This window comes from Vulpes vulpes, chromosome 14 (genome assembly GCF_048418805.1).
Source record: "Vulpes vulpes isolate BD-2025 chromosome 14, VulVul3, whole genome shotgun sequence".
Lineage (NCBI taxonomy): Eukaryota > Metazoa > Chordata > Mammalia > Carnivora > Canidae > Vulpes > Vulpes vulpes.
The window spans coordinates 775,040-797,734 of NC_132793.1; the positions used below are offsets into that span (position 1 = coordinate 775,040).

The window sequence follows — 22,695 nt, forward strand, 5'->3', positions numbered from 1 at the left end:
CACTGCAGCCCTGTTGGGGACCTAGGGACCTGTGGACCCCGTGGCGGGCACTGGAACGAGGGGGCGGGGGGGGGGGGGACTGGAGGGGGCCGCCAGCAGAGCCGCCAGAGGCCAGCAGGTGGCGCGTTGGGAAGCTGAGCCCGGGCCCGGGCCTCCAGCCTCTCCCCGCGGGCCCCGCTGCCGAGCCCTGGACCCACGGAGCTGCCTTGCTGGCGGGGCCCGAATGCCCTCAGGCCCATGGAATCAGATTCTTTTCTGGGCTGTGCGGGCCTGGGCGGGCCGATGGCCTTGGGCGCCGCTGAGCCTGGCTTCCTGCTGCCCCTTCCCCAAGCACAGGTGCCCCCCAAAGCTGAGTCCCGAGGACGGGGGACGGACAACGGTGCGCACGAGGCTTGAAGGGGAAGGAGGGATGGGATGCGAGCAGCCCGCTGTTCTACCGCAAAGCCTGGGAGGCCCACCGGCCAGACGTCCTCGGGCCAGCTCTGCTCTCGGCAGCCCACTGGCGTCATCCGGAACCCTGAGCGGCCCGTATCTGGGCCCAGATCCCAGCCTAGGGGCCTGGGGAATTGTGGGTTCAGCTTCAGGGAGCTCAACCCAGCTTGGGCAGGTAGGGGGCTCCAGGGAAAGCAGAGCTGACAGGTCGCACCGGTAAATGGGCCCCAAATTCCCCAACCGCATGCGGGCAGAGCTCACGGGCTGAGTGGACCATAGGCCCTCCAGACCTCTTCTGTGTCTCCCTCGCTTTGGATTATCAAACTCACGAGATGCCGAGTCCTGCTTGGGATGCCCGGTGGCTCAGCGGTTGGGCATCTGCCTTCAGTCCAGGGCGTGACCCCGGCGTCCTGGACCCCGCATCGGGCTCCCCGCAGAGAGCCTGCTTCTCCCCCTGCCTGTCTCTGCCTCTCTCTCTCGGTCCCAGGGGTAAATAAATAAAATCTTAAAAAAAAAAATATATATATATATATATAGGTCCTGCAGAGGAGGGATGACTCGGCTGGGCCCCAGGGTCCCCCAGAGTGAGCCTGAGGATCAGACCACCCAGGAGGCTCGGGCAGGCTAGGAGGGAAGGCAAAGCAGGGCTGAGTGTGCCGGTCAGAGAGCGGGAGGGCATCACGACAGAGGAGACGAGCCCGCGGCTGGTGGTCGCGAGGACCGGAGGCGCTGAACGGCGCAGGACGTGGTGCAGCAGGTCGTGGGTGCCACCGGAGCAGTTAGGCTGACGATGGTAGCCCAGGCTCCGCAGACGCCCTCGTCGGGAGTCTGAGGTCTGGGCCTCGCGTGCTGTGCACGGTCACTGTGGTCAGAGCTCTCAGGGGCAAGTGAGGGAAAGTCAAAGCTTCACAGAAGGGAAACGTATGGGATCCTGCGGCCCAAAGCACAGGGCTGGCCCGCTTCTCCCTTCTGGCTCTGGCCTCGGCGTCGCGTTCCGTCCTGGCCAGCGAGGCCCTGACTCCTGGCTGCCCGCCTCACACCAGGGGAAGAGTCTCGTTTCCACACCCAGGCCCCACCCTGGGGCTCCCCGGCTCCCACCGGCCGGCCAGGTGAGGGGCCCACTTCCAAACCCCAGGGACCGAGGTGAGCGTCCGGGAAAGAAACGCGGGCTGCCCTGCTCCACGGGGATGACGCTGGCACGAGAGGGGCAGGCCCAGGGCGCTCCAGGGCCCAGTTCTCTGGCCTCTGGCTCCTGCGGTCCCCGTCCCCCCCCCCCCCCCCACTTCCTGAGCCCCTGGCACGTAGTCTTCATGGTACCCTGCGGCCCTGTGACCCAGGCCTGGCCTCGGGGCATTCCACACACTCCACGGGCTGGCACCTGGGGTTTCAAGCTCCGCGGTCACCATCTCGACCTTCTCAGTGCTTTTGTCCTTGGACTTGTGAAGTGACATCTGGGGGATGATGTGGCGAGTGCTGGGGACCCGGGGGTCTCCTTGCTCCCTGCCCGCAGGAGGGACCCTCAGCTGCCCACCGCACAGTCCTCTGCCAGGTGACTGCCACTGCCTCTCACCCCTTGGGGGCCTGGGTGTGAAGGTGGAGGAGCGGCCAGCCACAGGCACAGGCTTGGGGAGCTCAGGAGGGCCCGTGTGCCCCCTCGGAGCACGCTGTGCCCCCGGGAGTGTGACATTACGCAGCCTGCCACGACGGGCCCACAGAGGGTTCTGAGTGAGCCGGGCATTCACCTGGCGCAGGGCCTGCTGGGCAGAGCGCTGCCCCCAGATGTCAGGGGCCGTGAGCCCCTCCCTTTGTCACAGGCTTGCATGGCCCCATTGCCAAGGTCAGTGCCACCTGCATCGGGACAACAGTGCAGTGCCCCCTCGACCCCGCCGTGGCACGGGCCGCCGGCAGGGTACATCTCTATCCTGCCCCACACCTGGGAGACACCTGCAGAGATGTGTTGGCAAAGTGCGGTTAAGATTCTAAAGGCACAGGGACGGCCCAATGGCTTAGAGGTTTATTTTATTTATTTTATTTTTTTATTTTTTTAAATTTTTATTTATTTATGATAGTCACAGAGAGAGAGAGAGAGGCAGAGACACAGGCAGAGGGAGAAGCAGGCTCCATGCACCGGGAGCCCGACGTGGGATTTGATCCTGGATCTCCAGGATCGCGCCCTGGGCCAAAGGCAGGCGCCAAACCGCTGCGTGTTTCTAATAAATAAACAAAATCTTAAAAAAAAAAAAAAAAGATTCTAAAGGCACAGCTCCCGGAAGAGCCGGGTGCAGCCGATGGGCACAGACGGCCTGGGGGGTGCCGCTGGGCCCTGCGGGGCCGTCACGCGGAGCGGGTGGAGCAAGGGCGCCCGCTGCGGACAGGACCGGCCTCTGGGAGCCAGGGGCTGGTTAAAGTCCTCCAGCTGGCCGTGGATGCGCTGTGCGGCCTGGCGAGCTCTCTAACTGCGGAGGCTCTGCTGCCCCGGGGGCCCAGACCTGCCGGCCGCACCCCGCGTGCTCCCCACTGTCCCCAGGCGCCTCCGCAGCCCAGCTCCCTGGCAGGCAGTGGACGCAGGCCCGGCCCGGCCCGGAGCTGCCCCGTCAGCGGCACGCAGCTCGCGTTGTGCCCCGGCTCCTCGGCCTCCGGGCGAGCAGCTGCCCGCTGGAGCTCAGGGCTGGACGGGCCCGAGGCCTTCCTGAGGCCAGACCAGCACCCTGCCTGCTGGCCCCGCTCTAATCCGAGGTGACCTGTTTACGCCATCGGGGTCCCTTCTGGGTCACAGGGCAGCATCTGGCTTGCTCCCTGTCCCTGTGCCTGGTTCCCGGGACACAGCAGGTGCTCAATGAAGAAGCTGAGCCACTGTTCAGGCTGTGTCAATGCTCCCCGCTCCCCTCGCCAGCTCCGCAGGGCCGCCCGCTGCGCACCCTCAGCACCCCGCCTAAGCAGGGCGTGCAGCAGGTGCTCAATGAGCATTATGGAACGAGTGGCCCGATGAAATATTTAAAAAGAGGAGGTTTCAGAACGGTAAAATGCTGTGAATCACAAGAGGCGTGCAAGGTCCCTTCCGGGGGTGGGGGCACCGCATGTCTGGAGAAATGAGCAGGTTTTGTCCCGGACGAAGCAGCCCCCTGGAAGGCAGAGGAGGGGGGCCCAGAAGGAGGTCCCTGATCAGGGATAAACTCCGGGTGTGGCTGAGCAGGCGACCAGGGAGCAACCGGACACTGGCATTGCTCATCACTCCTTGGGTGGACGGGGGTCTTCGTTTGTAGGCCCCCAAGGCCAGCTGTTGGGCAAGCTATGTACCCATGGGTCTGTCTGTCCCTCACCCCACCGTTCAGCCTGCACACAGCTCTGCACCGCACTGATGGTGACAGTACCCACCAACGGCTCCCCTCGTCCCGCCCAAGGTCACTCCTGGGCTGTCCAGGGTCTGGTGTCGCTGCAGTGAGCATCCCAGCCCGGGGAGTCGTTGTGTCGGAGGACACTCAGTGGCCGGGCCATGACGTTGGGTGTGGGAGATCGCCCCGAAAGAGACTGCGCAGATTCATCCCAGCAGGGGACCGGGGCCTAACAGCAGGCGGCCCTGAGTCCAGGTGACCACTCGGCTGGAGCAAACACTCCCCTGGGTGTTAGACACAGCTCACACCTGTGTGCCTTTGAGATAACGGAACAGCGCAACAAGCCTCGAGTAGTGGCAAGGTTCAGAAGACCCCATTCTAGGAGGCACCTGTCTAAGGGCAGTGGACCCAGGATGGGGTGCACGCTCTCTGCCACGGGACACGCACGCAGCGAGAAGCCTGAGCCAACTGCCAGCGTGGACTCGGCTCCTCCCTAATGTGGAAGGGTGAGCGGGGCCCAGTTGGGGAGGGCAGGAGCAGAGTGTCCCAGGCCATGGGGAGAGCCCGTAGCTTGTAGTACGGGCCCTGGGGCTGGGCCACCCCTGCTCCAGAGTTTCCTGCACTGGTCCGAAGCCTAAGCTAGTCACTGCCATCGGGGGCCTAAGCCCACCGTGCCAGGGGCTGCCCCGTCACCAGCCTGCAGGGCCCAAGCCTCTTTGGCCTGAGGAGCTGGCCCGGGAGGGCACAACGGGGGCAGGTTCTCCAACCGCCCTCAGGGTTGGCCCTGGCAGTGGCTCAGCTCCAGACTGTGTCCCGCCACCCCTTCTGGGTCCTCAGGCCTGGCAGAGGGAAAGGCTGGGGTGGCCTAGGGGGCCTCAGCCTTCTGTGCTGGGCTGCAGATTCAAGCTGCTCTGGGGCCCACGCTCTGCCCCCGTCCCCTGTCCCGGGCAGCCCTCGCTCCGCCCCTCACCAAGCCTGGCACAGAACACTTCCAGATCTCGGGCGGGGTGGGCAGCGGCCGGGGGCGGGCCTGTGTGGTGGCTGTCAAACCTGTCGCCCCTTTCCTGACCAGCAAGCTGGCACGACTGCGCCTCCTCTAGCCTTCATTCCGGGGCCAGTCCTTCCCCTTTGTGGGGGTAACTCAGCTCAGCCCCTGGATCCTCTTCTTCAAATTTTCCAGTTGATACCACCTGTGTCCTAAGCCGAAAAGTGCTCCCCCAAATTCGCATCTACCTGGTGCTTGTGAATGTGGCCTTATTTGAAAATAGGATCTTTGCAGAGAGAATGAACTTGGGAGGACAACTTACTGGATCAAGGTGGGCCCTAAATCCAATGACAGGTGTTGTTTTAAGAGAGAGCCTCAGAGACAAACAAAGGATGAGGCCGTGTGACCCTGGAGGCAGAGAGCTGGGGAAGGCCTCGGGCTGCCAAAGCTGCCAGAGGCGGGAAGGGTCTTCCCCTGGAGGGACTGCGGGCCTGATGACACCGGGAGATAATCAATCTCCAGTGCCCGGAAGCCACGAAACTCACACGGTCCCCGGGGGCTTCATCCAAGGCCAGCTGAGCTCCAGCAGCCACTTCCTCCGGAGCCTGTGGCCTCCCACGGCTCCTTAGGCAGATGTGGGTGAGGGCGGGGCATAACGGCCAGCTTTTATGGGCCTGCCCTGGCGCTGAAGCTGTGCATCCCTCATCTACTCCTTGTGCTTTACCTGGAAGAGGAGAGTTGTCCTGCCCCAAACAAGGGAGGAATGGAGCCTAGGACAGGGAAGGGGCTGTAACTGGCTGTGTGGCCCTACGACCCTGTTGTGACCACCATGCTGTCCTGCCTGAGGGTTGCCAGCTGGAGAAGCAAGGAGCAGGGGCTCCAACAGGGCCGAGCACCGGATTCTCCTGGCTCTGGTCACAGGCGCCCTGCTGTTCTGGGCCCCAGGGAGGAGGATGCTCCAAGTGGTAAGTCCTCACCTACGCAGAGGCAGACAGCAGCAGCAAGACAGCACTAGGTGCCCTGCGCCTCCATGACCTTGCTGGCAACCCTGCATCTACTACCTTTCTGGACAGGACTCACCCTAAATGTGCGACTTCACGTTACCATGAGCTGCCCGTGGCCCAAGTGAACCAAAGTCCTGTTGGACCCAGATTCACCCGCAGGGCATCAGATGTTCCTCTGGGTTGTGCCCAGCCTGCCTTTCCCATCCTTACGTCAGGCAGGGCCCCAGGGAGACCTAGTGATGAGCAATTTGGAGCAGTGGATGCCCCCATGGCCCACCCACCTGCCACCGTCATCTCTACCTCCTCCTGCAGCCGTTACAGGTGCTGTCTGGTACCCCACTGATCCTGTCTCCCCAGCGCAGGTGCGGCTCTAAGCTGGTCTTGGCGTCCCACCACGATCCTAGCAGTCCCTGTCCCCCTGCTTAGAGCATGGCCCGCCTGCTGGCATCTGCCTTGGCCCTGTTTCGGGGAGTGCTCTTCTGGATGCCCACCTGCCTGATGCCCCACCCTGAGCCAGCACTCAGCCTCTCCCCTTCCTTCCGCGGAACAAGCGCCCAGACCTGGGGCTTGTGAAGATGTTACAAGAGTGGGCCGTAAAGGGCTGGGAAGGGGGAAGAGATTCCCCCGCACCTGGAGCCAGGGTGGGAAGTGGCTGCAGGGGCCCTGGAGCTGGGAGCAGGGTCCAGGGTGACCGTGGAATAGAACCGCAGTCCGTCCAGAAGGTCACGCTCAGGAAGCGGCTGCCCATCCCTGGACAGAGACCAACAGGCCCCTTGCCCTGCCGGACTAGGGCACAGGCCGGACCAGGGCACAGGCCGGGCTGACCTCTCTGCCCCCCGCGGTGAAATCTGCGCGGACGCTGTCACGTGCAATCTGGTGCTGAACTGGGGGGCGGCCCTGGAGGCCCAGGGCAGCGCTGGACAAGCAGGGCGCTCAGGGAGGCCGCAGAACAGGGCTCCCCGGGCCGGCGGCTGCAGAAGGCGAGCGCGGACAAAGCCTAGGACCCCGCAGGTGCGGCCCCAGCGACCGCGGCGCTCACACCCAGGCTGGCCCTCGGAGGGCTCACACCCAGGCTGGACGTCTGCGGGCGGGGGTCCGGCCTGCTCTCGGCGGCTTAGCTGCGTGCCGCACGCGCCGGCTGACCTTCAGACCTCGGGGCTGCGCCCGGGCGCCCCGGCCGAGGCCCGGCAGGTGCGCGTCCCAGCAGGCCCGCCGCAGCCCCGCCGCTCCGCCGCCGCCGCCCACGTGACTTCCCGGGCGCGCTCCGCCCCCGCCGCGCCATACCAGGACCCGCGGCGCGAGATCCGTCCCGCCCGGCGGAGGCGCGCAGGCGCGGCGCGTGGCGGCCCGTCGGCGCTCCCGGCCTGCCCCGCGCGCGCTGACGTCGCGCAGCCTCGTCCCCGCCGTCGCCGCCGCCGCCGCCGCCATTGGAGTCGGCGCCTCGTCCGTGCGTCCCGTCCAGGCTCGTCGCCCCGCGAGCGCCCCGCGCGCCCGGTAGTCGCCGCCGCCGCCGCCGCCCGGCCGGCGCCCGGGGAGGAGGCGGCGGGCCCGGGGCCGCGAGAGCGCGGGTGACAGGCCCGGCCTCGCGGGGAGGCCCGAGCCGGCGGGCGCCCCGGCCCCGCGCCGCGCCGCGCTGTTGATGAAGCATGTCGGCCACCAGCGTGGACCCCCAGGTGGCTGCCGGGGCGGGCGCGGGGAGGGCGCGGGCGCGGGGGCGGGCGCGGGCGCGGGGAGCGCGCCGGGCGGGGGGCGGGGCGGCCGGGCCGGGCGGGGCGGGGCGGGGCGGGGCCGCGCGCCCGGGACCGGTCCTCGTGGGTAACTTTGTGTCTCCCTCCCGCCCGCCCCGGTGCGCGCCCTCCCGGCTCTGCGGCCACGCAGAGAACAAAAGGACAAGACACTAAAGGTGAGCCGCGTGGGCCCGGGCTGCGGGGGCCCCGGCGGCGGCGGGCCGTGGGGCGGGGGCAGGTCCAGGAAGGGCATCTGCAACCGGAAACTTTGCTCCCGTGTGCTTCCGGGAGATAACCCGAGGCTGCGGGAGCCGCGGGGCGGTGGGGCTCGGGGCTCCTGCGGGTGCTCAGGGACCCTCGCCGGATGGGGCGGGGAGGGGGAGGGGGAGGGGCCGCCCGCCCGCCCGCCCGCTCCCCACCCCTCGGCCCCCTGCGTCGCCCGGGATGTTGTGGCTCCGGACAAACCCCCAGAACGCGATCTGGGGAGAACCCGTAAGTGACACTTGCTTCTTTACTTGGAAGACGCTTTCTCTCTCTCTTTTTTTTTTTTTTAAACTCGGTGTAACCAAATATGGTTCATCACGTTTTAAGATTGGAAGAGGCTCAACGCTTTATTTACCTTTAATTTTTTTTTTTTTTTTTCTTGGCTGAGCCATGGTAACAGTGGGAAGTAAGTGGAGAGCCGGGCAACGGCGAGCTCAGAGCTCAGAAGCTTCCCCGGCTGCCCTGCGCTGGAAGCCCCCGCAGAGGTCCCCGGCCTGCACGCACCCTGGGCCCGCTGACCTCCGCTTGGTCGTCTTAACCAGGACCCAGTTACTAGTTCCTTGTGTTACTCTGTCTGCACCTGCGTCTTGCCGGCTTCTATCAAATTATGATTAGCTTTGCGTCAAAAACGTAAAGTTACTGGAAGTTGTGCATCACCGCGTTAATTACTTGTGTACCTATTAGTTGGATGCTGGTTGTCTTCCTTTTTAAATAAAGGCAGGTTCTAGGAATTGATGGGTGTAGACTTGACTACTTTTTTTTTTTTTTTAAGATTTTATTTATTCATGAGAGACACACCGAGGGAGAGAGAGGCAGAGACCCAGGCAGAGGGAGAAGCAGGCTCCATGCAGGGAGCCCGACATGGGACTCGATCCCGGGTCTCCAGGATCACGCCCTGGGCTGAAGGCGGTGCCAAACCACTGAGCCACCCGGGCTGCCCTAGACTTGACTACTTTTGATTTTGGTGCATCAAAGCAACTTTTTAAGATTCAAAAATTATATTTTTCCTTTTTCCTTTTTTTTTTTTTTTTTTTTTGTTCTAGTACAAAATGGTTCTTTGCATCAGAAGGATACAGTCCATGACAATGACTTTGAGCCCTACCTTTCTGGACAGTCAAATCAGGTGAGTTTTTTTTATGGTCTATATCTTTATGTTCATTTTTGTTGAGTTTTGTGACACATTTTTATTGTTAACAGTTTTTCACCTTATTCTCCTGAACAATCAAGAAGCGCAGTATAAAGTACTAGCAATAGAGAGCATACTGACCACTTGCTTGGTTGACTGTCCTTGAGTTACACATAAGGCGTGAGTGCAGTGAAGCGGGTGTGCTCTCGGAGGAAGTGGTGTCCCACGGGGGCTGCATGCAGGTGGGCTTCTGCTGGCCTCACATGGATGGCTCAGTGATGCACTGTTTTTGATGGAGTGGAAATGTGTGCAGTTTTCTGAAATTTTCTGGTGATTTATTTTACCTCTGGGTAATTAGAATAGAATAGGTGGCCTAGGAGAGCATCTTAAGAACTGAGCTCTGGAGCCAGACTTTGGTCTCATGTTTGAATCTTCACTCTACCACTGACTCCCTGCCCCTTCCTTAGGTGACTTGCCTTCTCTCTACCTCTCTTCCTGTTTGGTAGACCCGGTTGTAGTGACTGCCCACAGAATTGTGGGGTTGGTAACAACGGGTGGCTCACGTGAAGCTCAAACTGGTACCTGTGCAGGGCCTGAAAGGTCACAGCTGCCCATTTTTCTTGGGTGCTTCAGAGTTTGTCAACCTTGGCACTATAGATGTTTTGCACTGAAACATTCTTTGGGGGGCTGCGCTGTATGTTGTAGGATGTTTAGCAGCCTCCCTGGCCTTTATCCATGAGATGCCAGTAGTAACTGACTCCCCTGCACACACACACACCATTGTGACAACCAAAAATGTGTTGGTGTCTCCTGGGGGCCAGCTTGCCCTGGTTCAGTCCACTGGGCTAGTGCAGTATAGGCTTAAGCGTGATGTCTACCAGGTTTTAAATGTATTACATATGTTTGCTTTATGATAAAACCAAGCTTTGCCTTTTCCTGCAGTGGAGTAAAGTTAGTTTGTTCCTTTTCTTCCTAGTCTGCTCTTGTCTAAAGAGTCTTAAAGTTTCTTAGAACTTTTCTTGAGTTTTCTTCTTTTTATTGCATTGAGCAGCTCAGCAGCAGAGGCACCAAGGAGACCCTTTTTTTTTTTTTTAATTTTTTAAAATTTATTTATAATAGTCACATAGAGAGAGAGAGAGGCAGAGACACAGGCAGAGGGAGAAGCAGGCTCCATGCACCGGGAGCCTGATGTGGGATTCGATCCCGGGTCTCCAGGATCGTGCCCCGGGCCAAAGGCAGGCGCCAAACCGCTGTGCCACCCAGGGATCCCAAGGAGACCCTTTATAGAGCCTCCCTGGACCCAGCCCCAGCCCTCCTCTGCACAGGACCTGGAGCTGCAGAGTAGAACTGGCCTGGCTGCAGTGATGCATTGTTAGAGCTAATGGCAAGAAGTAAAACAGACTTAATTTCATTTTGGTATTTTATTTTTTCCTTATGTGATTTGAATATAGCAGAAGTGTATTCTAAATTTTAACCAGAGAAAATCGGAGGGAGTTGCTTCACTACTCTTGAAATACGTTTTTATAAGGCAGGAGCTTTCATGTTACTTGGGAGGACTGCTTTGGAAGTGGAGCAGATGATTTTCTGTCAGGAGGGTAGTTACAGCTGTTTCTCCCTGGGGAAGCTGGCTGTGAAGACCATTGTAGGTTGACATTCCCATGAACAGCCTTAAAACAGCTGCGTTATCTTGGCCGTTAGGGTGTGTGCTTTTCAGCAAGACGGTTAATCAGCATGCTCCTTAAGAGTAAATGCATGCTCTTGATTGAGAACAGATTTTCCAGAAACACCCAACTGTTGGGAGTGTAGGAAGCAGGTAACAGGAGAGCTCTCAGATACTCATGTTCCTGGTCCTCTTGTTTTGTGGATGAAAAAGTGGGACTGGAGAGGCCTGGTTGCCCAGGTGGTGGAGCCAGTTTGGCAGCTGGTTCCCCACTGATTGGGGGGAGGGGGCCAGGGATGCATGTCCATGGCATGGGCTCCTATTGTGCTTGTGTTTGTCACTTTTTTATTCAATGGGGGCTGGGGGCACCATGCAGTGTGGCCTCCTTGCTGATAAGCCCCTGGGAATTGATGACACCCCTGGTTTTGGACTCTGCTGGCGAAGATCCCTGTTGAGGAAAGCTCTTGCATGTTGGTCCTCCAGGTCTCAGGCTGAGGGTACACCATGGTGTCCAGGCAGCCAGAGTGCTGGCGAGTCAGTGAGAGAAGTGGTTTGTGTGGCCTGGAGCAGCACTTCCAGTTGTCAGTTGAGGTATTGTTGACGTGCCAGGCTGCACGTGTGTGAAGGGTGCAGCCTCATGAGTGACTGTGTGCCTGTGTTTGGCCACAGAGAGGGTGGGGGTAGAGCTGTCAGCCCCATGGTTGCTACTTTGTGGCTGTTTTGGCCCACATGTTCCTAGTAGCAAGCTCTTTCTGTTTCTGTGTTTGAGGTTCTCATACTTGGGATGATTAGGAAACTGTTTCAAAGCAGGACTTTCAAGTTAATGTAACTTGTAACATGCTGTGAAGGAACTGTTGTCCTTGGGGTAGGTGATTTTTTTTCCCCCCAGAAAGGTCTCGGGACACTGCTTCTTGTGTGCATTTTTTCCTTCCTAGTTCCCCCCCCCCCCAGGACCATCTTGATGGTCTGGGCCCCTTGTGTGACTTGGAATACATGTTAGCTTTAGGGAATGGGGCAGGCGGGGTGGGGGGGAGCTCTGGGGAGCAGAGGGGCTCTGGGTGAGGGGCTCTGGAGGGGTTCTAGGTAAGGGGCTCCCTGGGGATTTTGGGTGAGGGTCTCTTAGGTTCTGAGTGGGGTTCTGGAGGGGCTCTAGATGGGGATTCTGGGTGGGGTTCTGGGTGAGGGGCCGGCCAGTGTGGGCAGCAGGACCATACTCAGAATACATTCAGTTATTGACACACTTGTTTTCCTGGTCACATCTGATGGGACAGAAAGGAACAGGAATAAACTTTCCTAGTTTCTTCTCAATTCTTCAGTTGTGCCGTCTGTGTAATAGGGCACGTTCACTTTTTGGGAATGATGTGTAAACTCTTCAGTTCTGAGATTCAGTGCTGGTCTGTCGTAGTCTCTTCTGTAGCCTAATCTTGCCCTGAAGATGTGTCCGTCTTCCTTTCTTGAGGTCCTGTGTCTCCCACAGGCTATGATTAGAAGTCTGTGTATGTGAGAGCATCAGTCGGGGTGGTGGTTTTACCTGCATTGTCCTTAATGTGTGCTATGCCTTGTGTGGCCAACATGCTGAGGGAAAGCTTAGCATGTGTGTCCACCACCCAGCATATGCACCTGTGTCCCAGGTATGTTGGCTGCTCGTTGGTGGCCCTGGGTGCGCAATGGGCTGAAGAGTGGTCAGGTGGCAGTACATCCGTTGGCAGCAAGTGCTCCAGGCAGGCTGCGTCCAGCTTTGTCCAGGATGAGGCCTGTCAGTGGGGTCACATTCCAGTTCACCCTTAAGTGAGTAGAATGTCAGTTTTGCTGGAAGATCAGGCCAGAGCAGTCAGCCCCTACACACTGTAGACGGGTGGACAGACGGACTGGGGGGTTTCACTCCCAACACAGCGGGGGGAGGAGGGCATGGGTCCCAGTAGCAAGGGAGCGGTAAACGCACCCTTGTCTCTTTACAGGACAAATGACCCACTTCACAGAGTTTTGCAGACTGATTTGTTGCTTGGCTTTTGGAGCTTTGAAAGAAAGGTGGCTGATGCAGCAGGAAAAAGCTGCCAGTGAGATATTGGGGTAAAGGCGTAAGGTAGATTCACGGCACACAGCCTGGCAGGCAGCAGGGCGCCCCTCGTGCCCCAGTGAAGAGGGATGGCAGTGGGAGAAGTGTGCAGGGCTGGCCTGGAGCCCGGCTCCTGGGTGTAGGTAGTGGGCTGGTTGGGGGGGTGGGTGGGTTCCAGGCCCTGTGTGGAGGAGGACAGCGTGAATGATAGTGTAGGGTGGGGCACAGTGCACAGTGGGACAGCTGCTGGGGGACCTGCAGCCACTGGTCAGGACACTCACTGACGGACAGCTCCATCTGGGAGCTGGAAGTGAGGAGTCTTCGCTGCTTTTATTGTGAGAATTTAGTGCCCAAGGAAGAGCTGTAGTCGAAATTGTTTTGTGACTTGTCAGCAAGCTGCAGCTCCACCAGTGCTCGCTGTACCGTGACCCGCCTACATTGGCAGACCACAGGAAGAGAGGGTTAAGTCCTCTCAGGGCTACCACCGGGGCTGACCCTCCTCTTCCAGATGCCCCCCGACTAGGTCTGCCTTCTGAGCAGAGATGCGGGGTTCAGGAGATGTCAGCTGGGTTGCTTCATCATTGCACAGGATAGTCCTGATTGGAGGCAGCGGAGAGCTGCGTGTCTGCATGGTGGGGTCCGCGGGACTGGAATGCTAGGTTTGTAAGTGGTGAACGTGATGGATGTCATCTTGTGTCTTAAATTATTTCCTGTTACGGTTAAGACTTAAGTGTAAGTCACAAGTGAGGTCCTGGCCTCGTGGGAGTCCGGTGCAGAGCACCTGGTGTCTTATCGAACCATCTTTGGGTGCTGAGGTCAGGCGCCGGGGGTGGGGGATGGCTGCCCTTTGCCTTGCAGAGCACATCCCCTGCCCAGACCTAGTGATGGGCTCTCCCCTTTTGACTGGTGCCCTGAAGAGGCTCTTCTGAGGGCTGAGGTTGGGTGCAGGCAGGCTGAGGGAGAGGTTACAAGAAAGGGGCCAGAGTCGTGGACGTCTTTTCAAGGGAGGGTAGTGCTAGCCGTTTCCAGGCTTGTAGAACACAGATGGTGGCTGTTTGTTGTCTGCGTTTGATTGTTTCGTTTTATTTATTTATTTATTTATTTATTTTTTATTTCCTGAGCATTCAAGGATTTTTTGCGATAGGTAAATAGTTATTGCATTTAAAAACATGATTCTGGAATAGTTTGCCATCAACGGGAACAGCACATCGGAACTGTGATGCCTGAAACCCCATGAATCTTAGACGGGACAAGGAGGCAGGATGTGGCTCTGGAGCCTGGCAGCCAGGAGGCTGGGTCACCATAGCTATGTGTTGGGCAGGGACTGCTGAGGGAGCAGCCCGTTCTCCTTAGGGTCCTCTGGAGAGTTATTCTGCATTCTCATTGTAGGGAGGCAGAGAGGCTTGCATGTCTGGTACTCTAGCCCTCCCTGGCTGCCACCTTGGCAGGTCCTGGGCCTGAATGTGGCACCGACGGCACCAGACAACCTGTGCAGCCAGGGTAGCTGGTCTTCTCACCTGAAGATAGGTGTGGGGTTGGAGGAGGAAGTCTCTAGCCAGTGTTCTCCGTGTAGAACTTCTTGGTTATTTGAGGTGGAAGGTAGGGGAAAAGATGAGGACCGCTGAGCAGTCAGAAGATGGTGTCACAGACTCAAAAGTTTGCTGTTGCTCCCTATTCTTGTTTTCCTTACAGCCTTTTTCACTCTTAGGTCAGCTGCCCTGGGCGGGGAAAGCCTCTACCCCTTTCCTGTACCCCTCAACACCCCCCAGCACTCACGCTCCCTAGAATACCATTTATGTCACCCAACAGTGGCATGGCCTCTGGGGCCCAGATCTGGCCAGATTCCTGGTGACTCTTTCCCCAGGGAGACCCTTTGCCAGAACCGCTGATCTCAGGTATAAACCTGCACCCTGGGCTGACTTCTAGAGACTCCTGAGATGAGTTCCTGCCTCGACGGGCGGTGCAGCCCTTGAAAACCCCTTTCTGAGGGTTTGGCTGCCACACAGGTATTTTCTCAGTGATGGACTCAGTTGAGGCTGGAGCCCGTTGTGAGGGCTTCTCTACCCCAGAGAGCAGGCAGGACAAGGAGTCTTGGTGAAGGAGATGGTCTGGCCCTCCATGCTGCCAGAGCCACTGTGAGAGCCCAAGGCAATGCCCAGGACAGGGTGGATGTGGGCTGCGAAGCCCCTTTGGACTCAGAAGAGGGAGTGGGCTATCAGGAGAGGTGTGGGGAAGGGCACTCTGAAGTGGCCCTTGCTGGGTGGGGAGGAGTCTGGTGGGAAAGGGTGTTGCAGATGAGGTGGGACGCCCGGGCGTGTTGAGCCATCAGAGAGCTTGACACCAGATTGCGGGGCAAGCTGCCCTGTCGCCCTGAGCGCCCCAGTTTGTCCTGTGGCTTGAAACCTCTCCTTGCCTTTTTAAGATGTTTTCACCTGCTGCCATGCTGCCTGTGTTGTTGGTGTGCGGATGAGCAGCACTGCCAGTTTGTTGGGTTCAAACAGTCCACTCCATGAGGGGAGAGAGGGGGCTGCCGGGTAGATTGCTGATGGCCTGGTTGTGTCACCCAGGTCCAGGACATTGCAGGTGGCCACCTGCCTTCTCTCGGTCCTTGCTTTGTTGTCGCTCGGTGCTCTTTGCCTTCCTGTGAGCAGTGATGGCGCTCTGTGGTCAGCCTCTACCTAAGCAGGAAGTTCCTCCAGCTTGTGTCTTGGAAGCAGTCTAACTCGTCCGTGCTTGTTTCCCCAGAGTAACAGTTATCCCTCCATGGCGGATCCTTACCTGTCCAGCTATTACCCACCGTCCATCGGATTTCCTTACTCCCTCAATGAGGCACCCTGGTCTACCGGAGGGGACCCTCCGATCCCATACCTCACCACTTACGGACAGCTCAGTAACGGAGACCATCATTTTATGCATGATGCTGTGTTTGGGCAGCCCGGGGGTCTGGGGAACAACATCTATCAGCACAGGTTTAATTTCTTCCCTGAAAACCCTGCCTTCTCAGCCTGGGGGACAAGTGGGTCTCAGGGGCAGCAGGCTCAGAGCTCGGCATATGGGAGCAGCTACACTTACCCACCAAGCTCCCTGGGTGGCACAATTGTGGACGGGCAGACAGGCTTTCACAGCGAGACTCTCAACAAGGCCCCTGGGATGAACAGCCTGGAGCAGGGCATGGTGGGCCTGAAGATTGGGGACGTCACCACCTCTGCCGTCAAAACTGTGGGGTCGGTCGTTAGCAGTGTGGCGATGACTGGTGTCCTTTCTGGCAACGGTGGGACAAACGTCAATATGCCAGTTTCAAAGCCAACCTCGTGGGCTGCCATTGCCAGCAAGCCGGCAAAACCACAGCCGAAAATGAAAGCAAAAAGCGGACCTGTAATTGGGGCCGCCCTGCCCCCTCCGCCGATAAAGCATAACATGGACATTGGCACGTGGGACAACCAGGGGCCCGTGCCCAAGGCTCCGGCCCCGCAGCAGGCTCCGGCCCCCCAGTCAGCCCCACAACCTCAGCCAGTTGTGCAGCCTCTTCCTACTCAGCCTCCCCCTTTGGCCCAGCCACAGTATCCAAGCCCTCAGCAGCCACCCCAAACCCGCTGGGTCGCCCCTCGCAATAGAAATGCGGCATTTGGGCAGAGCGGAGGGACCAGCGGTGATGGTAACTCGCCTGGAAATACCCAGCCTAGTTCTGCCCCCACCATGGAGTCCCACCCGGTTCTTGAAAAACTGAAAGCTGCCCACAGCTATAACCCTAAAGAGTTTGATTGGAATCTTAAAAGTGGACGCGTGTTCATAATAAAAAGCTACTCTGAGGACGACATCCACCGCTCCATCAAGTACTCCATCTGGTGCAGCACAGAGCACGGCAACAAGCGCCTGGACGGGGCATTTCGCGCCGCGAGCAGCAAGGGGCCTGTGTACCTGCTCTTCAGCGTCAACGGGAGTGGGCACTTCTGCGGGGTGGCTGAGATGAAGTCACCCGTGGACTACGGCACAAGCGCTGGCGTCTGGTCTCAGGACAAGTGGAAAGGCAAGTTTGACGTGAAGTGGATTTTTGTGAAGGACGTGCCCAATAACCAGCTCCGGCACATCAGGCTGGAGAATAATGACAACAAGCCGGTCACCAACTCCCGTGACACCCAGGAGGTGCCCTTAGAAAAAGCAAAGCAAGTGCTGAAAATTATCGCTTCCTACAAGCACACAACCTCCATCTTTGATGACTTTTCTCACTATGAGAAGCGCCAGGAGGAGGAGGAGGTGGTGCGCAAGGTGAGTCTGACTCTCAGACCCGTGCAGTAGGTGGGTCCTGGGAGGGTGTGGGCCGTATCACCTGGGCTTTACCAAGCGTGGTCATTAGGGCAGTGGTGAAGTGGATGTCACTACGTAACTTTTCCATTTTGGGCAGCCCGGGTGGCTCAGCGGTTTAGCATCAGCCTTCGGCCCAGGGCCTGATCCTGGGGCACCAGGATCGAGTCCCACATCAGGCTCCCTACATGGAGTCTGCGTCTCCCTCTGCCTGTGTCTGTGCCTCTGTTTCTCTCTCTCTCTCTCATGAATAAATAAAATCTTAAAAAAAAAAACAAAAACAACTTTTCCATTTTTAAGGAACGTAATGATTGGGACCACTGTGCACAAATTCTATCAGGAACACTCAGAAGTGACACTCTGGCAGTGGGGTAGACCAGCGAGGCCACGGGGGCTGCAGGCCCTGCCCTCAGCACGTGGGAAGCCCCAGTCTAGAGGCCCCTTGAAAACCCAGTGTGTTCAACTTGAACTCTGCACCGGGTGGTAAAGAGGAGCTGGGCCTGGGGCAGGGCTGGAGTGCAGACATTTGAACCCAGAGTGCAAGCCTCGAGGTGGGCTGTGAGGTCATCTCCATTTCCTGTCCCACTACCGGGAGCGTCCCGAGCCAGAGCTGGCACAGCCCCTGGAGTGAAGTGTGTGCAGAGCCTGTGACCTGGCCCAGAAATGGGAAAGATAGGACAGCGTAACACTTCTTTAAGCTGGTATGTCTGGGAGACTTCATCCCGAGATTTGTTCTGCTGATATTAAAACATCCTTTTTGTTTTTTAAAAGATCTTATTTATTTATTCATGAGAGACACAGGGGGGGAGAGAGAGAGAGAGAGGCAGAGACACAGAGGGAGAAGCAGGCTCCATGCAGGGAGCCTGATGTGGGACTTGATCCCGGGTCTCCAGGATCAGGCCCTGGATTGAAGGTGGCGCTAAACCACTGAGCCACCCGGGCTGCCCCTTTTTTACTTTCTTAAAGTTTTATTTTATTTATCATGAGAGGCAGAGAGACAGGCCGAGGGAGAAGCAGGCTCCCTGGGGGGAGTCTGATGGAGGACTCGATCCCAGGACCCCGGGATCATGTGCTGAGCCAAAGGGAGATGCTCAGCGGTTGAGCCACGCAGGCGCCCCAAAAACATCCTTTTTAAATTAAATGTTAGTTGACAATACATGGGTTTGCAGCCCTTTTTAGCTTCCCATGTTGAGAAAAGCGTTACCCATCTGTGAATGGCAAATGTCCTAAAGAATTTTTAGCTGAAAGGCATGTAACGGGGCACGTAGATGATAGTGCCGTTGGCAGTTTAGAAGCTACACCTGTTCTAACAGCGCAGCTTGTCACGCTGAGAATAAGCTGGTCCCTCTTTCATCTGTGTGGGAAAGAGAGGGGCTTGTCATTTCAGTTACTGAAATTCTGTGTTTGAACTCTTCTAGGTATAAAATAAAGCACTGAGTTGTTGACTTCACAGGGATAGAGCAGAGGTCATAGGTCATGAAGCTGAAGACCCTTGGTGGGTTTCAGGCTGGCAGCTGGCTGTGCATGTGGCTATGGTTTATTTTAGTTCCGTGGCACTTGGGTCTTTTCTTGAAGCTCACTAGGTTCTGGAAGTTGTGGGGAGGTTAGGGACAAATTTCTGCCCGTGACTCTTTGGTGTTTAAGGTTCCTGAGTCCTAAACGTAGTTAGCAAGTGGGGCTTGGGAAGAGAGACCCTTGAGTCGGTCCAGGGGGTACCTGCCTGCAGGCCGATGGGGGCTGCTCGTGGCTTGGAGCTGTCCTCCGTGAGCCCGAGAGATTGGAAATGGGGCCAGAGCACAGCGGTGGGCCGCTGCTTGGACTGCCCCCGCGTCTCGGGCTGTGTTTAGCTGCCCCGTGGAAAGGACGGACTGACGTGGCTTCCGAGCCTGTTGACGAGAAGCCAGCCAGGTAGACGTGGGGAGAGGTGGGAGCCACCCCTGGCCAGAGGCCTTGCCTGGAGCAGGGGGTGCTCGGCTGGGTGGTGCTCAGGCCTGGGGCCGCGTGCCGGCGGGGTGCACAGGCCAGGGTGGGCCTCGGTCTTGACGGGTGTGTGGGGCAGGTTCACCCGGTTTGTTAGACTCTGTCCCTTCTCTTTTTCAGGAACGGCAGAATCGAAACAAACCATAAGGACGAACCAGTTTCCTCGATGTGCTGACGTTTGAAAAGGTTTAAGAGAACATGTGCTTGGTGCTGTTGTCTTGTGCAGGGCCCGACTCGTTGCATCTTACGCTCTTTGTCTTTTATTTTTGCCCAGATGGATCTGCGTTCATTTGTATTTTTCTACGTATTCTAGGATTACAGAGCTCACTAATAAAGAAGTGTGTTTTGTCCACTCATCAGTCAGACGTAACGTGAAACACAAGTACCCTCACGACAGAACAGAAAACCTAATACATCCCGAAGCTTCCGTTGTGGTGGTTTGGCAGAGTCACTGTCCTTTAACATCTTTACGTGGGACTTATTTCTCACCCTTTTATTGCTTTATTAGCGACACGAGAAACCATGACTTCTTTTGTCATTTACTGTATTCTGTTAAACACTTTTCAAAATGCTGAAATCAACAAGTTAATGATCACCCCGTTCAGCCGGTTTGTCATTTTGATTGCCCGTTATCTGTCTAAAATACTTGTCTGTCCACTTGATTTTTCTACTAGACAGATTTGAGTTTTTCAGATTCGGGAGCATGCTGTGTTGGTGCAGAGCGTCAGGCCCCACAGCGGCCGCCGCGGCCCTTGCAGCTCCTCGACCCAGCGGGGCGGATGCAGGGCTGCTGGCGGAGGGCTGGGCTCAGCGGTCAGCCGTGCTCACCTGCGTGCAGATCATCCTAAATACCGCCGCCCTTCACTTGTGAGTCCCAGCGCCGTTCTGAGTTGTTTGCCCGCGATGCTGAGCTTCACACGTAGGGTCTGCTCGTACAGATGGTGCCACAATTGTTACTTCCACCGTGTGCGTCGGATTTCATTTTCCTGTCGAATGGGTAAAAAAAAAAAAAAAAAAAGCAAACCTTTTAGAAACTGAATCTGCTGTCCTGTGTTGTGGAATGGGGGACCTGGAGGAACTCGCTGCCACCCGGAGTCTGAGTCTCAGCATGAAAATGGTGCTCACGCCTGTCGCTCTGGCACAGTCTGCACGCGCCCATTGTAGGGGATCTTACTGTTTAGAGAGCAAATACTTTCCGAAAACTATTTACTCCAAAAGACCCTCTGAGTTAAAGTTTAAGCTGTATTATTTAGACTTGTATTGAGAACGTGTCACTCTCTGAACTGTTACTGCCTGTATGGAGTCACGGACAACATCGGATAAATTTTCCTCTGGAGAATACAAGCCTTAATAAACAATACTATTTAGCAAGTCTGGCATCCTGTCATTACTCGCCCTTGTTCTACGGGTCATGGCGTTTTTAGCTGCACAGCCAGTTGGGGGTGTCCCTGCCCCAAAGCTGTTGTGTGTTTATCAGTGTTCTCTGCCCCACGGAGCCAGTGATCCGAGACGGTATCCTAACTTCACTCACCCTGCATTATGGTTTGTGGAAAAGATCGGAGGGGTTTTTTTCTTTTTCTTTTTCTTTTATTCTTCTTCAGTTTCCTCCAGTCCAACGTGGGGCTTGAATTCAGGACCTTGAGATTGAGTTGCATCCTTGGGACGCCTGGGTGGCTCAGTGGTTAAGCCGCCTTTGGCTCAGGGTATGCCCCCAGGGTCCTGGGGTCGAGCTCCCTGCATGGAGCCTGCTTCTCCCGCTGCCTATGTCTCTGCCTGTCTCTGTGTCTCTCATGAATAAATAAATAAAATCTTTTTTTAAAAAAATTGGGTGCTCTACTGACTGGGGAGCCAGCACTGCCTAGAGGAACTTTTTATTTTTATTTTTTTTATTTTTTATTTTTTTAGAGGAACTTTTTAAAGATCAGTTGTAACTCAGTTTGTAGTTCCCCCAACATAATGCAGGCCTTTCAGATGTGAACATACTGTAGTGTGGGCGTCCTGCATCCACTGCCCGGATGCCAGCACCGCTTGCTTATCAGCCACAGATTCCCTCATGTTCTCCCTAAGTCCGCATGGGCATCAGAAGTCTCATGTCTCGGGGAGCCTGGATGGCTCAGGGTCCCTGTGTTGGAGCTGCTCAGCAGGGACACCCCTCCCCCTGCTTGTGCTTGCTCTTGCACTCTCGGTGGCTATCTCTGTCTCAAATAAGTAGAATCTTAAAAAAATATATATATATAATGCTTGTTGAGTTTTACCGTTGCAGTAAAATTTACAGACCTGCACAAACCTTAAGAGTTTGAAAGTTTGAGATAAAGAATAAAGACACAGGACATCAGCACCCCAGCAGGTTTGCTCACGTGCTTTCCTAGGCGTGTGCCCCGCCAGGACCCAGTTATCTGAGGGCACTTGAACACAGGAAGCCCAACCCTGCCCCCAACAGGTCCAGCTGGGGATTTTGCACTCCCCACCCGGTGAGTATTCTGGCCAGAAGATGTAGCTCAGAAAGATTTCTCTGATTTTATTTTGGAAGGTGCTCATGAGGCCGTGGGTGTGGGTTCCTGCAGTGCCATTTGCTTCCGTGTGCTTGCTCACCCGGCTTCCTTAGGGATTAAATGATCCCCAGCTTGCAGCGGTGCCCCCACCTTGGGTTGGGGCCGAAGCAACAGAGGGCCCTGGGCTTTCATAGGCTTGCGGGAGGGCCCGGGTGTTGGTTACCAAGGAGCAGAGGCCGGGCGACCAGTCGGGTGGTGTATCAGTTCCCATCTGGCGGGTGCCTAGTCCTTCGATGTCTCCTTGTCTGAGGCTCACTCCACACCCCGCCAGCCGGGCCAGCCCCTGGGAGCAGAGGTCAGGGGTTGGCTTGCGCACTGGCACTTGGGGCTAACCCCATCCGAGGAAGGAAAGACCATATGTGTTGGAAAGGATTATAGGGATGCTTGCAGTTCAGAACAGGACCGGTTTTGCGTATAAAGGGCTGCATGACACCAGTATCTGCCTCCCCAGTAGCCAACCAAGTCAGCTCTGGTTGTTACCCAAAAGCATGACCCTCACAGGTGGCTCTTGTGTGTGGGCGTTTCCCTAAGGGAGTCACGGAGACGTTGCTGGCTGGACCTGCCTGTGCCTCCTCGGGCTCCTCATGGCCTGCCATGGGTCATGCAGATTCACTTCCACCCCCCCCAACCCCATTGGGCTCTCTCTGCCTGTGCCCACGTGGCCCATCACCTCTCGCTCAGCTTGGAGTTAAGATTTGGGGTGTTCAGGTGTTTTTCCCAAAACCAATATGTTAGAAAACAAACAGTTGTCCTGCGTTGGCATTTCTACTACTCTGTGGATGAGAGTCACAGTGAATTTTTTTGGAGCTAAGAACATGCAGAGGACTGAGAGTCCATCTTTGTTTACTGGGAAGCGCCCCCCACCCCTGGAAGAGGATCCGGGTAAAGGTGTGGGTAAAGGTATGACCGAAGTAGCCACACGCTGGGAGGTAACTTCAGAACCCTCCTTCCTCAGCTGCCGGGGATAGGTGCCCGCCGGATGTGCACCCAGATGAGGGCTCCCTCTTGCACCACCTGCCCTTGTCCGAGAGGAGCCCGTAACAGGCTTTACCCCTGCCAAGTGGCCTTCCTGCAGGACAGCTCTGGGAGTGACCCGGGAAGTGCCCCTACCTGCCAGCACCCGTTGCAGCACAGGGTTCTCCAGGCCATGCGAGGCCACGGTCTTGATCGCCTGCAGGATGTTGGTGGCCTCCCTCCGAGAGTGCAGTCTGCTCGGAGTCAGTGACCAACCACTGCCACCAGCTGGATGCAGATCAAGGCTCATGGGTGATGTCA

The 22,695-nt window shown here is 57.1% G+C and overlaps 1 protein-coding gene across 1 annotated transcript; it reads left to right on the forward strand.

Moving 5' to 3' along the window:
• Nucleotides 1–7,176: 7,176 nt before the first annotated feature.
• Nucleotides 7,177–20,239, forward strand: YTHDF1 (YTH N6-methyladenosine RNA binding protein F1). The gene is made up of 5 exons (XM_072735395.1): nucleotides 7,177–7,426; nucleotides 7,632–7,656; nucleotides 8,788–8,867; nucleotides 15,332–16,852; nucleotides 18,989–20,239. The coding sequence occupies exons 1-5, from the start codon at nucleotides 7,400–7,402 to the stop codon at nucleotides 19,013–19,015; spliced, it is 1,680 nt and encodes a 559-aa protein (XP_072591496.1). The 5' UTR covers nucleotides 7,177–7,399; the 3' UTR covers nucleotides 19,016–20,239.
• Nucleotides 20,240–22,695: the final 2,456 nt, after the last annotated feature.